We start from the raw sequence: 16,095 nt of genomic DNA, 5'->3' as shown, positions 1-16,095 counted from the left end.
GGAAAAACCAATTTGGAAGTGTGTTCAAGTACTCAGGAATACTTTGAAATTCATTTTGTATCTTTTGAGAAAATATTCCTTTTCCTTAAATATTTCCTTGCTTTCTCCTAGAACATCTAAAAAACAGTCGAAGATGCCTTGGTACTCCATAGATGTGTTGCGACGTTTTCACACATCGTCCCATTGCAATGGATGACTCCCACTTTTTTTCTGCTTTTTAGGATAGTTGTTGAGTCTTTTAGCCTTTCATTTGGAAGAAGTGTAGTATCCCAGGTGGCTAAGATGTAGTCAGGACAAGTCTCTCTCTTCAAGATGAAGTCGAGCACAACACCTACTTTGCCCAACCAAACTGCCGCCCTGCCTCTCCCAACATTGCCAATGGATGCCCAAACCCGATCACTTCCCATTGCCATCTCACACCCTCCAGTCTCACCTTCCAACTTCCATTCCTTTCCATCTCCCCTCGTTTCCAATTTCTTCCCTTCCCTAAACCACTCCATCCCTTAACCTATCATCCTCTAACCTCACCTCATATCCTAACACCCTTTACTCCCCTTAGCTTACACATCCACTACCCATACCCCCTTTAACACCCTTCCTAACCCCTACCTCCTAACCCCCATCCTATTCTAGCTTACACCCTACCCACATTTCTTTATCACCTAACTAATGGGGTTTACCTAGTTTGCTAACACTTCACCTAGTTCGTGTTGCTCAATTCCACCAACTCTCCAAGCCTAGTTGCACTCTAAGACCTCCAAGTCCTTCTCAATCTCTTCTAGGGCTTGCTTCTTATCCATTTCAAGGTGTTTGCTTCAAGTGTTTTAGCTAGGAACCCTACCAATTCACAAAGTTTCCCATGTGCTCATTATGGCTGTCTTGGCTTCAACTTGTCAAATTGACCTCCTACCGTTGTGAGTTGTTGCAGAGGTGTGGAGGTGGCTGCTAACATGTTTTGAATACCTTTTGTGTCCTTTAAAGGTTTGCTTTCATTTCCGATTTCACCATTTTGCCTAGAAATGGGCTACAAGGAATTAGCCCTATTAGGCCTCCAAAATCCGGTTTTCTAGGGCTTGAGAGAAAACGGTCCAAAAGACCCCACAGCAAGTTTGGATTTTCTTCAAAGATTCATCCAACCTCAAGTGATTTTTGTGGTTTTGGTTCCTTATCCCACCGTACAATGCCCTAACCCAAAAATGAGGGTTTTGAAGAGTTTATAGGCCTTCTAACCGGCAGTGACTGGTCAAGTTTGTGTTTGGGCAACAAATGGTCTTGTCAAGGCTTCCCCTTGCATTGGCAACTCTGCACTAACTTCATGGACCCCTCCAAAAGGTTAGATGGTGGTTTGGCATTCACCCCTGCACTTTGCACACCAAATTCACCCTGTCTCCTCTAGCCGGGTTGCTCCTGGACTCGCCTAGAACAAGGTGACAGTCATATCAAACTCCATCTCCAGCACTTGTCCCTACATTTTTTACACTTTACAAGTGGTTGCCTTCCATGTCCCAACAAGCCGTGATGGTAGCACGGAGAGGTTTCATGGGGCAACCATTTTACACAAAACTGCTATATACAAACCAAAATTGGCTGTTTGCAAACAAAGCAATGAAAACACTAACACAATCTAACTACGAAGCTTGAAATGAAACCAAATGCTCTAAAACACTCTAAAGAAACTCAATCCATTACTGGAACAATGGATTCAATCCATTTGTATTCACAAAATGAGCAAATAAAGCCAAAATGTTGTCAAACAGTCCGAAAATAAGTAGTTTCAGATTGTTGATCTTACAAAACAAAGACTCTAACCTTGGTAACCGTGCAAAAGAAGGTTTTTATAGTCTTCCCCACGTGTGGAGGCATTCTAGGGCGTTGGTCTATCCCTAACTCCATCGCTAAGCATTTTAAGACAAAAATTGTCATGACAACTTTTTGCAACTTTGCACTTTTTGCACTTTTTGCTTTACTAATCTATAAAACCTATTCTAAGTCATTACTCATGACTTTTCAAGCATTCCTAAGACTATTTTAACCCTTCTTAATGCTTATACCAAGTTTTGATACTTTTGACCATCAAGAAGGTCAATTACCTACTCAAACCACTACCTATGCACAAAATGCAAACCTAGGAAGCAACTAACTCTACTAGGCCTACATTTGACTCAAGACACTCACTCTTGAACCCTCCTGGAGTCCTTATTCAATACCTGACTTAGCTAGGGTCAGTACAAGCCAAAATTGAGAAAAACCCTATAAGCCTAAGTCCTAAGTGCTCCTACACCACTAACCCCCTTTTATTCCCTAAGCTTACCTATCCTAACCCCCATCCCATCCCAGCCTACCCTTCTACTACCCACCACTAACTCTCTTGACTCCCAACATATCCCAACTCCCTTCATTACCCCTTATACCCCTCTATTACCCACCACTAAGTCTCTTTACTCCCAACATATCCCAACTCCCTTCATTACCCCTTATACCCCTCTACTACCCACCACTAACTCTCTTTACTCCCAACATATCCCAACTTCCTTCATTACCCCTTATACCACTAACTCTCTTTATTCTCTTCATTACCCCTTATACCCCCTACACCGTACACCCAACCCCTTTCTATCTCCTTATAACTCCTACCGCAGCATTTAACTAACCCCGTAACACCCCTTCCATAACCCCCCTATCCCTTTCTTCTTACCTCGTGGCTTCTCCTTATCACACCCTTCCTCTTCTCTTCCTTCCCGTGACACCCCCTTTCCAAACTCTTTACATTCAGCCCTTCCACCCTCACTACCACGTAGCATATTTGGGCCCCACCATGGACTTTAAACATAGAGAGTTAAAAGTTTTTTTAAGAACTCTTTTGCTGGACCCCAGCGAACTTTAAACCTGGAAATTGAAAGTGTTTTTAAGGCATTATCATTGCCTTTGCCCCTTCCTCACCACTGTGGCATGCTGGCCCCACAAGGCACTATGGAGGAAATTTAAAGAGTTTTAAGGCAGTACGTATGGTATTGTTTGGGCCCCACCAAAAATGTTTCCAAGGCATTGATAATGCCACTTCGCATAGAGGCTAAATTGACATCAGCACTTCTTTTGGGTTAACCACGATTTATCTTTGATCAACCTTCAAAACTCAAAATCAAAAAAATTGACTAAGGCATGAAAATGATCTAGGCTGTTATTGCTTTTGACACCCCTGTCATTGCTTTCGACACCCCCTGCCATTGACTGCGATTAAGTATGAAGGAGAGCAAATTTTGATTAAGTTTAGTTTGAATGAAATGAGAAAATGCAATGAACAAGGAACAAGGGCATTTAAAGATTGCAAGGCGATTTTATTTGAGACTCAAAGGGCAAAGTTCGAAGTTCCTTATTAAATGACATTGCATTTGACGTCGCCAAACAAGGGAGATGCATTTAATATATGATGGCGATGAATAGGTTTGATCAATGCATCTTGCTGGATTCAATAAAGCCAGGCGATTTTCATTTACAATCATTTAAATGGCACCTTGTATTCACCCCAATGCATTTGATGTAGGTGGCGACTCACAAAGATGGCGATTACTACAATATAGTGTTCTCATTCTACTAAGCCAACATTGAATGATTATGATCAAAACACTTTATTGTTTAATTTGCAATGCAGATTATTAAATGAAATGGTCAAATGTTGTGATGATGTATCGACCTCCCCCAAACAACTATAAGCTCGAAATTGATCATTGCATTTGATCATCAAATCGATATTGCCTTCATAAGTGCGATTCAACTCTCAATCAGGACATCAGCGAATTGCTTATTGGAACGATTTAATGATAAAGGCAATCCTCATAGTGGCAACGATTTTGTTTGATTGATAGCGATTCATATTACAAACACAGATGGAGATCATCACAATGCGGTTTTAGGGACTGTGAGAAGTGATTCTAACTTGTCTTCGTTTTCAGCAATATTGGGATCACTATTTGACGGTGAATATATTTCCAAGCACAGCGATTGCATCTAGAGATGGTGATTTCAAACTTCTGATCAGTGACTCTCCATTTGAAAGACAAAATCAAGGTGGCGACTTTGATGATTGTCACAGTGAATAAGGCTTATTGACAGCAAATAAACTCCTGAGATCTGCAATATAAATTTCAGTCCTATATGGTTACATCTGCCATTAAACATCATAGCGAATCACCTTATGGAGGAATCGATTAAGGTTCAGCAATGTAGACAAATGTATTGATGCCAATATCAAATTCACATCAGGTTGACAAGAGTTCAGCGCTTGATCAGTGATATATTAGTTCAAGCGATATTAGATTGGATCAGGTGATCATCAAATTTGAGTTTTAATTTGTAATAAAACAAATCGCTGGGCAGATGGTGAAGCTTATTTGGTGATTTCCTTATAAAATCGGGATATGTCCAATACTGGTCCAGCATCTTGTCATTATTTTATATGATTATGAAGGTCTTCTTTATTACAGTTTGGTCATTTTAGAGCTTATGTAGGCAGTTATCATTGAGATAAGATGATCATATCACATTCAATCAAGGATTGAAATGCATCCTAGGGTTTCAAGGTTATCATTCTAGGTTAAAGACTCATAGCCTAGGTGATCGATTTTTTTTAGTTTTGCAAGCAAATGCTATTTCATGGGACCAACTTAGCCAATTCTCACAGGTGCCAGATGGCTAGAACACAACAAATTTACATCAAGGAGGATATCGCACTTCAAGTCTCTATAAGGCAGCTGTTGGGATCGTCAAGTTGCAAGCTCACACAAGGAGAAGTAGGATCAATGCATTCCAAAGCACGATGAGGATCAAGCATAGGCAAGACAAGGTCTACATCGAATGCAAAGCAGCTGATAGCAATCAACATCAAGCACTCAAGGTTGAAATTTTCACAATCTTGAATTTCCTTCGGAAATCCAAGAATCATTGTTAGTATAGCTAGATGAAAGCGCAAGAATGCAAGAGATCAAGACAAGATATAGTTTCAGAATAGTTAATCAAAGTTAGAAGATCAACTTGAGCAAAGTCATCATCACATCAGGAGCTTGGACATGTTGAGTATCAAGAGATATGCCTCATTCATTCACACATTTGTGATGAGTTACAAAGCAAGCTGAGGTGGTGCCTAGTCATCACTTATCCAATCATATTATTTTAAGATAAGGCGTCTAGATTCAATGAACCCGACTCGTCCTACAAAGAAGATAAACTACGACATGGGCACAAAGTTCGATGTAAATACCACTGTATCTATTGGTTGAATTTTATAGGAAGGACGTGTCCCATCAAATGTAATTATATCATTGGTCAACCATTAAATGCTTTGCAATGGGTGTAAAAAACCCTAATTAGGGTTTCTATCTTTCAATCTTGGCCATTGATGGTGAATCAATTTAGTAGTTCAAGAATAGCAAATAGAGAATAAAAGTAGAAAGTAGATAGCAAATAGTTAGAGTGGGAAGAGAAGGCAAAGATTGTTGCCAAGACATTGTTGCAAGAAGCATGTAAACTTCATTGAACATATGGTGAAATTGATATGTTGATTCAACAATTTGCATGGTCTGTACTTCTCAATTTGATTTTCATGTTGTTAGATGAATGGAAGACTTTGTGTATGATCAATGGTGAGATTTGTATATCCATACTACTTACACCTTGCAGATGGTAAAGTGCCCTGCGTAGTCAAGTGGATCCATTTTAGCCAAGCTTAACTTCAATTACCATTCCTTCATTGATATGCATCAACTTGATGGTGTCTATGCTTGTGGTGATGATTTGAAAATCATAAAGCTATCCTTAGGAGATTGCACTAGCCTCGTGGAGATGTCCGGTGCATGTCCAAAGATTGTCCTTTGATCTTACATTCTTAGAGTTAGAATAGCTTCCTCAACCCTATCCTTTTTCTTTTTTTCCAAATCAAGTGAAATCCCACTTTCCAGCATCATTCAAGCATTAAATGTAAGTCCACCTTCTGATCCTAGCAATATCGCATCATATACAACTGAGTCTATCCAAGAGCATGTCAAGACTCGACATTCGAGAACCTTGGAGTTGTCCCACTTGATCACGCAACTTAGCATTTGGGAGTCTTTGTCCAAGAAAGGATAGAATACTTAGTATAATATGCTGTGTTGCATAGTGCATAAAAACACCATCAACAAGATGCAAGATTGTGACATGAGTCAGAATCTCATATAGCCCATTATCAGATTTGTGGCTGCCCAAGGTGACTCAATGGTGCACCCTTAAGTTTTCTTTTGTGACAAGCGTTTGAGACTGAGTATGCAATATTGAGTCGAGCTATTAGGGCTCTTGGATGGTTGAAAGGACTCCATGATGTAGGAGCATCCCCGGTCGATGAGCAATCTTGCATCAACCAAAAATATTTCCTTTTAGTTTTGTTCTTGTTTAGTTCATTGTGCAATTTTCTGTGTTCTTACCGGTTGGTACCGGTAGCTGCTTATTTTTTGTGGCAGATCTTATTTTTGGTTTCCAGGCTGGTTCATGTGCTTAATTCCAGATTTTTAGTTCATTTGAGTTCTTTTTCTGGTCAATTATAGCTTCCGGTTGACTGTTTCTGGGTTCTGAGACAATTCTTGTGCTTACTGGTTGGTTTTCGTTCATTATCGGCACGATTCTTGGCGTGTGGATCTATTTTGGGTCTTGTCCGATGTTCTTTGGCGTGTGGCCGACCTTCCTGCTACACCGCACCTCTTGGTTGTTATTTTCCGGAAAGATTTCTTTAATTCTTAGGGCCGACCTAGTTACACGTATCATTTTCTTGCATTGGTAAATGTAATCTTATGAGGCCGACCTGGATATGTTCCGGTGGGTATAAATATGGCATTATGTAATCATTTGTAGGGGTAGAGGAAGTAGAATTGAGAATAAGGATTGAGATTCGCATTTTGTGACTCGGTTGATTCTTAGAGTCCCAATTGGATTGTATTTGGCTAATAGCCTGCATGTAACCGATTAACTACCAGATGTTCTTGATGACTTTATGATGATAACCGGATGGTTGTCGGAAGTTCTAAAGTAATGATATGATCCGTTTATGCAATCTTGTTATGTTTTCTTATTGTTTTCGTTGTGTTACTCTTGCTGCATAAGCCGATTGATTCTCTTTGAGGGTTTTACCGGTTATGGCTACATCAAGTGGTATCAAAGCTGGTTATGAACTGGCTAGTGGAAGGATTGTTTGCGAACATTGAGGCATTCCTTTGGGTGGACAGATCGCTGATTGGAGGCAAACTGCGCATGTGTTCAATAGATCATCGAGGGGAGGCAATTGAAACCGATAGTCATATCCCTGAGTTGAAGCAGTTCATTGGAGTGGAAGAGGAGATGCCGCCTAGAAGGACAAACCCTCGAAGGGTAGAGCAAATGATGGAAGACTTCAAGAATGAAGTGAGGAATGAAATCCAAAATGCTTTGGCTAGATTGCGGAGAAACCTTGAATCTAAGGATGAATATGAAGAAGGCGGTGAAGAGCTTGAAGAGGCTGAAGGACCGGAAGTTGAAAGAGAGGAAAGATTCCTGAGAGTAGTGGAGTAAAGTTCATGAAGTTGAAGTTTCCAACTTTTTTGGAACACTAAAACCAGAGGATTTGATTGATTGGATCGAAGAGTTGGAGGACTACTTTGAGTTTGAGGATGTCAAGGACCCACAGAGAGTTCGGTTGGCACAAACTAAGTTGAAAGGGCATGCTGCCTTATGGTGGAAAGAATTGCAGAAAGACAGAGTGGAGAATGGTGAATTGGAGATCACTCGGTGGAGACAGATGGTTGCAAGATTGAAGGCCAAGTTCATATTGAGAAACTATGAGTTGGAATTGTTTAAGAAGTTGCAAAACCTGAAACAAAGGAACATGAGTGTGAAGGAATATACTAAGGAATCCTACAAGATGGTGATTAGATCTGGACATAGAGAGATGGACAGAGAAAAGGTGGCAAGGTACATAAATGGACTTGCATTTAACGTTCGGGATGAGATGAGTATGTTGAGGGTTTCCACAGTTGAAGAAGTTTACTAGTATGCTTTGAAGGATGAGGAGAAGATGAGAAGAAGACAATCAAATAGAGGGAAGGAGAAATTTAAGGGACAAATGAGTGACAGTATGAAGAAACCGGTTGAGGAAAATGAATCAAAACCTAAGTGGAGTAAAGAACCGAAACAGAAAATACAGAGGAAAGGCACTGGCAATACCGATAGAGAATTTTTGAGCAAATGTTTCAAGTGTGGAGAAAACGGACATAGATTCTATGAATGTAAGCAGGGAATGGCAAGAAGTTGTGTGGCAAATGAGGAACCGGAAGGTGAAGGTATTGGATTTGACTATGCACCGGAGCAAGGAGAATCCCTCATGTTCAGAAGAAAGGATACTGGATCTACTCAGAGGAAGAGTCTTTTCCGGACTGTGTGTAAATCAGGTGGTAAGTGTTGCAAGGGTATTGTAGATAGTGGAAGTACTAACAATTTGGTATCTAAGGAGATGGTTGTGAAGCTTGGATTGAAGAGACTTGAGCATCCTTGTCATTATGAGGTAAGTTGGTTTCAAGATGATCAAAAGATAGAAGTAAAGGAGCAGTGTTTGGTGAATTTTAATATTGGGCTTTTCAGGGATGAGGTTTTGTGTGATGTTGTATCTATGAGTGCTTGTCATGTCTTGTTGGGAAAACCTTGGCAGTTTGATAGCGGAGCTATTTATGATTGTAGAAGAAACCTATTCACTATTGAGAAGGATGGGCAAAAGTTACATTGATTTCTTTTAAGGAGAGAGAGGAGGTGAAGAATCTGAGTCCTGAGAAAATTTGCAATACTGAGAAACCGGTGGCAGAGGTTATACCAGAAGGTGACTTGAAGAAAGATCTGATAGAACTGGTTGCAAAGGTTATACCAGAGGTTGACATGAGTTTGCAGAAGGATCTGACAGATGAGCCTGATGGACAGATAGAACTGGATGACAAAGAGCTTATGGTGACAAACCAGATGAAGTCTTGTGGCAGAAACAAATCAGAGTTGTAGAAGAAAGAGAGGAGTAAACAGAGACAATGTGCAGATCTGAAGCAAAGGAAGAGAAACAAAGAGAGTCAGAGGTTAGAGAAGCTCGTTGAGGCACCGGAGGAGCTAAAGCAAAGGTTGGCAGATAAAGAAGATGTTTGGATCAAAAATGAGCATGGGGTCTTTATTCCGAATCCTTTTAGATGTTCATGAGTTGCCTCTCATGGAACATCTTTTTCTACCTAGGCTATCTAATCCAAGAGCATCCCCGGTCGATGAGCAATCTTGCATCAACCAAAAATATTTCCTTTTAGTTTTGTTCTTGTTTAGTTCATTGTGCAGTTTTATGTGTTCTTACTGGTTGGCATCGGTAGTTGCTTGTTTTTCGTGGCAAATCTTATTTTCGGTTTCCAGGCTGGTTCATGTGTTTAATTCCAGATTTTCAGTTCATATGGGTTCTTTTCCGGTTAGTTATCGCTTTCGGTTGACTGTTTATGGGTTCCGAGATAGTTCTTGTGCTTACCGATTGATTTTTCTTCATTACGGATGCGATTCTTGGTGTGTGGATCTATTTTGAGTCTTGTCCGATGTTCTTTGGCGTGTGGCCGACCTTCCTGCTGAACCACACCTCTTGGTTGTTATTTTCCGGAAAGATTTCTTTAATTCTTAGGGCCGACCTAGTTACACGTTTCATTTTCCTGCATTGGTAAATGTAATCTTATGAGGCCGACCTGGATATGTTCTGATGGGTATAAATATGGCATTATGTAATCATTTGTAGGGGTAGAGGAAGTAGAATTGAGAATAAGGATTGAGATTCACATTTTGTGATCCGGTTGATTCTTAGAGTCCCGGTTGGATTGTATTTGGCTGATAGCCTGCATGTAATCGGTCAACTACCGGATGTTCTTGATGACTATATGATGATAACCGGATGGTTGCCAGAAGTTCTAAAGCAATGATATGATCTGTTTATGCAATCTTGTTATGTTTTCTTGCTGCTTTCATTGTGTTACTCTTGCTGCATAAGCCGGTTGATTCTCTTTGAGCGTTTTACCGGTTATGGCTGCATCACTCCAATAAGCAATCAACCTAGGTTGAGTTTAACTCTATCATATACCATGGTTGAACCAGGGTTAGAGCCTAAGAACAATGCATCCAGAAGTTTTAAATGTCAACCTTAAATAAAAATATAGTTTAAACTTTTCTCACATCTATTACGTTATTGCATCCAAAGCAGGTAGTTTAATTGTATCATGGAGGGAGAACGTATCCCATTACTAATAGGAGTTTTGTAATCTAGGTGTTGGCATATGATTTTAAATTGTACTCATAACACCACAAAAATAGCACTAAGCTATGGATTGAGAGTGCATGGCTATGTATCATGCATAAACGTAAGTAGGGATAAGAATATAATTGTGGATAGATTGTATTTAGGGACATGATGTACTTTGGGATACACGTGACTTGCAATTCACTATGAGCAAATCCCTCACTATAATTAGAGTCATGAATGATTCTATGCACAGTTTAGACAGCCGTAGGGGCAGGTGCTTGTATATACCCTTGCTACTGTATGAATTGAAAGAAACTGAAAATTGATACTTTGTGAGATAGTAATATATAACTGTATTTTGTGTGAATACTATTGTAATCAGATTGCTTGAAAGAGACTGAAAAATGATGCTTTGTGAAAGTGAGTAATATATACCTGTATTTTGTGTGAATACTATTGTAATCAGATTGCATGTGCATGGATACTTAGGATCTGTCACAAATGTTAGTGCATGGAGCTATGGAGCTAAGTAAAGGGTGAAGAACTGAATGTGCTACCAGGTGAGATAGAAATATGCCAGTAAGCAGATCTCGAGTGCTTAGCCATTGTTCATTGCATGCAGGGAAATGGCTAATGCTAGGTTTAAGTCAGTCATCTAAGTTAAAAAGCCGTAACCTTACTGCAAGAGTGAATTTCTATTTTTATCTTCTTAATTTTAAAGTGTTGATAGCTGAAAAGCTAGGGTACAGGAAGCCAAGTTAAATCCATAACCATAGTTTATCACCCTCTTAAACTATAAGAGACAATTACAAGAGAATTTATGCAAAAGACGAGTAATTTGAGCTTAGATACTTGGATTTAAATGCAACCTAGAACCTCCGAATTTAAATACTTTTGAAAGATGAGATTGTGATATAATTGGAATCAATAAATATATTGGGTTCAAGTTTCAAAGCCAAGATGTTTTGCTTTAAGCTAATTTTAATATTTTTCTTGCATCTAAATTCCTATTGTAGTTGTTTCTTTATTTTTCAGGATATTTTTGTTGCCAATGCCAATGGCTCTTAAGTTGCAATAGAATAGATTCTAGTTTCTTTCATTTGGGGATCGTATTTTCCCTTATGAAACTAGATTTCAAACTCGATTAAACTGCATTTGAGAAGTACTTCACATCACAATTTCTATCACATAATTCTGTACTCCTAAAACAGTTTTTTGCCTTGTTAAGGTTTGCAGAATCAATGACAGATTTCAATTTTATTAAAACTCCCATCAGGTTCAATTCCTTCTCACCATAGACTTTTGTAATTTTATTGCCTTTTTGCATCATATATTGAGTGACCTGGTTTATATTTGAATCAAGATTTGTCCAGGGTGATTTATCAATTCATCACAACCTCAAAGCAAATGTTACTCTTTTCTATGACATTAGTAGCCAATAAAGCAATTAACTAGGGTTATTTAATCCATGATAAGCCAATAGTTAGAGTTATGGATCATTGAGTAATCGTAGACTTAAGCCCAATTTTAAGCTGAAAAACATCCAAGGACACAAGGAATAGACTCAGTAAGTCAGAGTCTAAAATATAACCCCCAATTTCCCTCTTGTTGACATCTCGAGTAGCTGAGGAGATGATAAATGTTGCCTTCACAGTGATTCTTCCTTCAAAGTCTTGTAAATCTACATCACAAGATTTCAAGAACCTAGTGCCTAAAATTGTGACAAGGTACAAGCATTTGGACCATCAGGCTCTTTATGATTTTACTAGTGTGCGAAGGTAAGTCAGAAGTCTTAGCTTTGCAGCAACAACACATGGCAGGTGAATCACTTTAGATTGCAACAGACATCAAGTCCTCAGACTAGGCATGAGATGTTTGGTAAAGAGAACCTTACAGATGTCCAAATCTTGTTAAATCCAAATCTCAAGAAAGAACTTTGAGTTGTTAACATTGTAGGAACATAGTGTAAGCATTATTACCCAAGCAATAAGGATTATATATGATGATGACTGTCTGTGTGTCAGCTATAAAATGAAAACCGCAATTATGGTAGAAGGAAATCTTAGTTCTGTTTATGCACCTTATTAATAACAGAATTCTGTAAGGTCAAGTTTGCAATTGTAATATATGCTTAGAGGGAATTAAAAAGAAGGAAACGATTAACAGTTTAACAATGATATTAAGTTTTCAAAAGAAACTATTACACCATTTTTGTGCAATTCTTTGGATAATTTTTTTACATGCATTACGCTAATAGCATAAAGGTATTTTCTACATGATTTTGTTGAACATTATCTCAATTATTTTCTCAAACTGGAAGTTAATAAAGGCATGGAGTCAGTGATTTCATGAAACTGTTGTCCAAAATTCAGAAATTCCAAGAGCCCTATGTCCTGACTCGATAAAATCCTCAAATTTCAGTCCATTTAGGAAACAGCAGGAATTATGTATGCGTTTTATATGAGACAGTTTCTCTCTCTGTTCTGTTATTTGGTTTTCTGTCTATGTCCAACCCTGGATTTACCAGGCAAGTACTTGCTCTTTTATGACAGTTGAAACCATCGGTAGTCATGGGCAGCAGTTTCAAGAACAATGGTCACGAATCTACAACCACCAGGGCCAATCATTTACCAATACTATACTACCATGTTGAATAAAAGATGAAGTGGCAGTTGCTAAACAGCCGGAGTAGTTGCAGAATCAATGTGGCAAATGCAACGGAAGAAAGCAGCAGCTTTAATATATGCGACAAAACAGCAAGGGAAGTGAACAGTCACAACTTTTGGCACCCCAACTTCACATAGAAAGCTTCCAGTGCACAGGAGAATTTTTCCTAAAGCATATAAGAGTGTTAGAAAGCCTATAGAAAGCTTCTGGAAGGTTGGAATTGTATATGCACATTCAACAGGGTAGGGAAAACTCGGTTCCAGTAAATGAAGAAGACTTGATAGGAAGCATAAACCAGCATTGAAGTTGTAATCACTCTTTCTACTTATTTTATAATCAATATGGATGATGTAAACATTCTATTGGCATATACACCTAGTTTTTCCTCTATTAATTGAGGTTTACCAGGGTAAGAAGGGGGTAAATGAAAGTTTTGAAGGGACCCTAAACCCTGTAACATCCAGTAAAACTTCAGCTAAACATCAGCTGAACAAGGTCAGAATAGTACCAAAGCAACCTAGCTAAACAGAACACACAACAGAGAAACGTAGCAAAGCTCAAAGTTTAAAAGTCGAGTATGTTCTTTTGTGTAATGGTGAGTTCAATTTTCCAGTTGGAGGCACATTCTAACTAGCTTTCAAGGGCTTTTAGATAGTTCAAACTAGAGCAGCAAGTAATTCTGGTAATTTGTAGTTTCCTAGCTAGCTATTTGGCAAAATTACGGATCACAAAAATGTGGTTTTAAAGGTTTTAAGGGAAAGGAATCTTTAACAATTTTATATGCAAGAATTATTAAGTTCCAAGAATCCTGTATATATATATCACCAAGTTCACAGTTGAGAGTCAATAATCAGAGATCAATGTTCACAGATGACAACCACATTAATTATCACATATTTTAGTTTCACCTGATGAGGTCCTTCAGTCAGAACATAAAATACAAAATATGAAGCAGAAAACCTGTGAAACATTAAGCTCGTCTAAATGGAGATCTTAGGGTAACTCATTGACATTACTATAATTATATTCGTACTCTAAAGTTGTTTTTCTGATTGAGCCAGTCATTTGACCTAGCTATTCCGTTTCTGCTAACATAGTTTCTAGAAGCTTCCAATAAAACCAGCAAGTTGCAGTGCTACTGTTAAGAAAAAAGCATTCAGAGAAAATCAAATCCCAATAAAATGATCGGTCATGCCAACTGGTCAAAACCCTCATCATCCAATACAAAACATATCTTAATTTCAAACAATTTAAGTGCTACTTGAAATATGAAATAAACTTTAAAAAGTCCTTTACAGAAAACAAATTCAACAAAATGCTCAGTCATACCAAACAAATTAAAGATTCAGCCAAAAAAAAAAACATTTCCGGTTTGACCAAAATGGTCATGATTCTATGTATAGTCTCACAAAAATATCAAAATTTTCAATAACTTATGGTATTGCTTCAAGTGTGAAACAAAATTTGAGCACAGCATACCTGCAGAAGTCCCTATGAAAGCAGTGCAATTGGTGTCCATCATGGTGAGCACAAGTTTTGTTCCATTGAGCACAGTCCCATCCTTATTAACATCTTCCACTGCCAACTCAATGGCCTTCTTGGCCACTCTTCCAATTGTGGTATCGTAGGCCACAAGAGCACCCACGTTCACAGTTGCAGGTCTAGTACCATTTTGTGCCAGGCAGAGACATCCCCTCTCAGGAAAAAGCACAATAGACAGAAAACCCAATGATAAAAGGGCTGTCCAACTAGTATACATTCTTGTGAGAGGCTTTAAAAACTGCTATGAATCCCATCCAAGCATTTTGTTGTCCTGTATACAAATACCAAAAGCTGCTACTAAAACTGGAAAAGAAGCTAAATATCTAAAGTAGTTGGTACTCCTGTTTTGGACAGACATATATATACATATGGATCCTTGTTGAGAAAACAGTTGATGAGAGGAAGCCGCCAGGACCATTCAGGAACAATTGAATTGATGAGATGGATCTGATGCCACTCAAAGCTCTCACGTGAATTGGAGAATGAATTGGTCCTGGTAAAGCCATTTGTCCTGTCAAATCTGTTCCTGTTCCCCTAAGCAGAACGGGACACTTTCACCCACTTCTAAAATGAAATCTAGAGCTTTAAAGTTGCGGATGCCTGAAAAAACGCGGGATCATAGTTAACTAATTCAATGTACAAAAGTCTCTGTACTCTATACAGAATACAGTTCTTTTTCCACATCTATTTCGTGGTCTCTATTGTTGAATAATGTCCAATAGTACCAGATTCCAAACATCGTGTTCACACAACTAATATAGGGAGCTATGCCCATTAAAGATAGTAGTTGTTTTTAAAAAAAAAAAATCATCATGTTCACACATTGCGTGTATGGTTAACAAAGGCGTTTTAAATGAAAACAGAGATAATAAGAATGACTTTCAGATAAGACTCGAGAAAAATGAGCGCGTCATTAGATGCAGGATAAAATACCATCATAATATTTTTTCCTCAAAGCATTTCCTTTTATGTTAGGGATTAAAATGTTTTATCATCAAATAGGTCTTGATCATACAATTCGTAATAGTAATATGATTGTGACAGACAATCTTATTATGTGACAAAGAAATTTTTATTTATTTATTTATTTATATTTTAAGTTTGTATTTATCTTTTTACTATTATTTGTCTTTCCACAAATATCATTGTATTCATGATTGTTCGATTTATTATTAATTGTACTTTGAATCAATTTAATTTATTAGTGTTAGTGTAAATATTCTCAATTATCTAATTGGCTGTAAAGTTGAAGCTCTTCTAAAATATTAAATTTGTTTACCTATTAACTCCTTGTATATAAATATATAAATGGATATGAATTTTATAATAAACTTATTGTTGTCTAGGTATAAGCTGGTATATATTATTAGAATAGGATTGGCTTGGCTTGGCTTGGCTATGATAAAACTATTAAATAAAGTAAAAAATAATCATAAAGAATTATATTGTTCAAAGTGTGATATTTTATTAATTATATTGTTTCAACTTTCAAGTGTGGTGAAAAGAATCAAGATCAAAGGAAAGGAAAAATTAAACAAATAAATTAAAACAAAAGATTATGAAAATAAAAGTGTAAAAAAGTCTATAAAAAT

At 37.9% G+C, this 16,095-nt stretch overlaps 1 protein-coding gene across 1 annotated transcript in view; it reads right to left on the bottom strand.

The window, feature by feature from the left end:
- The window catches only part of LOC131067439 (glutamate receptor 3.3), a 33,182-nt gene extending 17,900 nt beyond the window's left edge, over positions 1 to 15,282 (bottom strand). Inside the window, exon 1 of the mRNA XM_058002453.2 lies at positions 14,441 to 15,282. Within this exon, the coding sequence (XP_057858436.2) occupies positions 14,441 to 14,720 (280 nt within the window). The 5' untranslated portion in view covers positions 14,721 to 15,282. The remainder of the gene's footprint in view (positions 1 to 14,440) is intronic.
- Positions 15,283 to 16,095: the final 813 nt, after the last annotated feature.

The sequence above is a fragment of the Cryptomeria japonica genome, chromosome 9 (assembly GCF_030272615.1).
Source record: "Cryptomeria japonica chromosome 9, Sugi_1.0, whole genome shotgun sequence".
In the NCBI taxonomy this organism is placed as follows: Eukaryota; Viridiplantae; Streptophyta; class Pinopsida; order Cupressales; family Cupressaceae; genus Cryptomeria; species Cryptomeria japonica.
The sequence above is the reverse complement of the archived record's forward strand: the minus strand, read 5'-3'. Positions and strand labels throughout refer to the sequence as shown.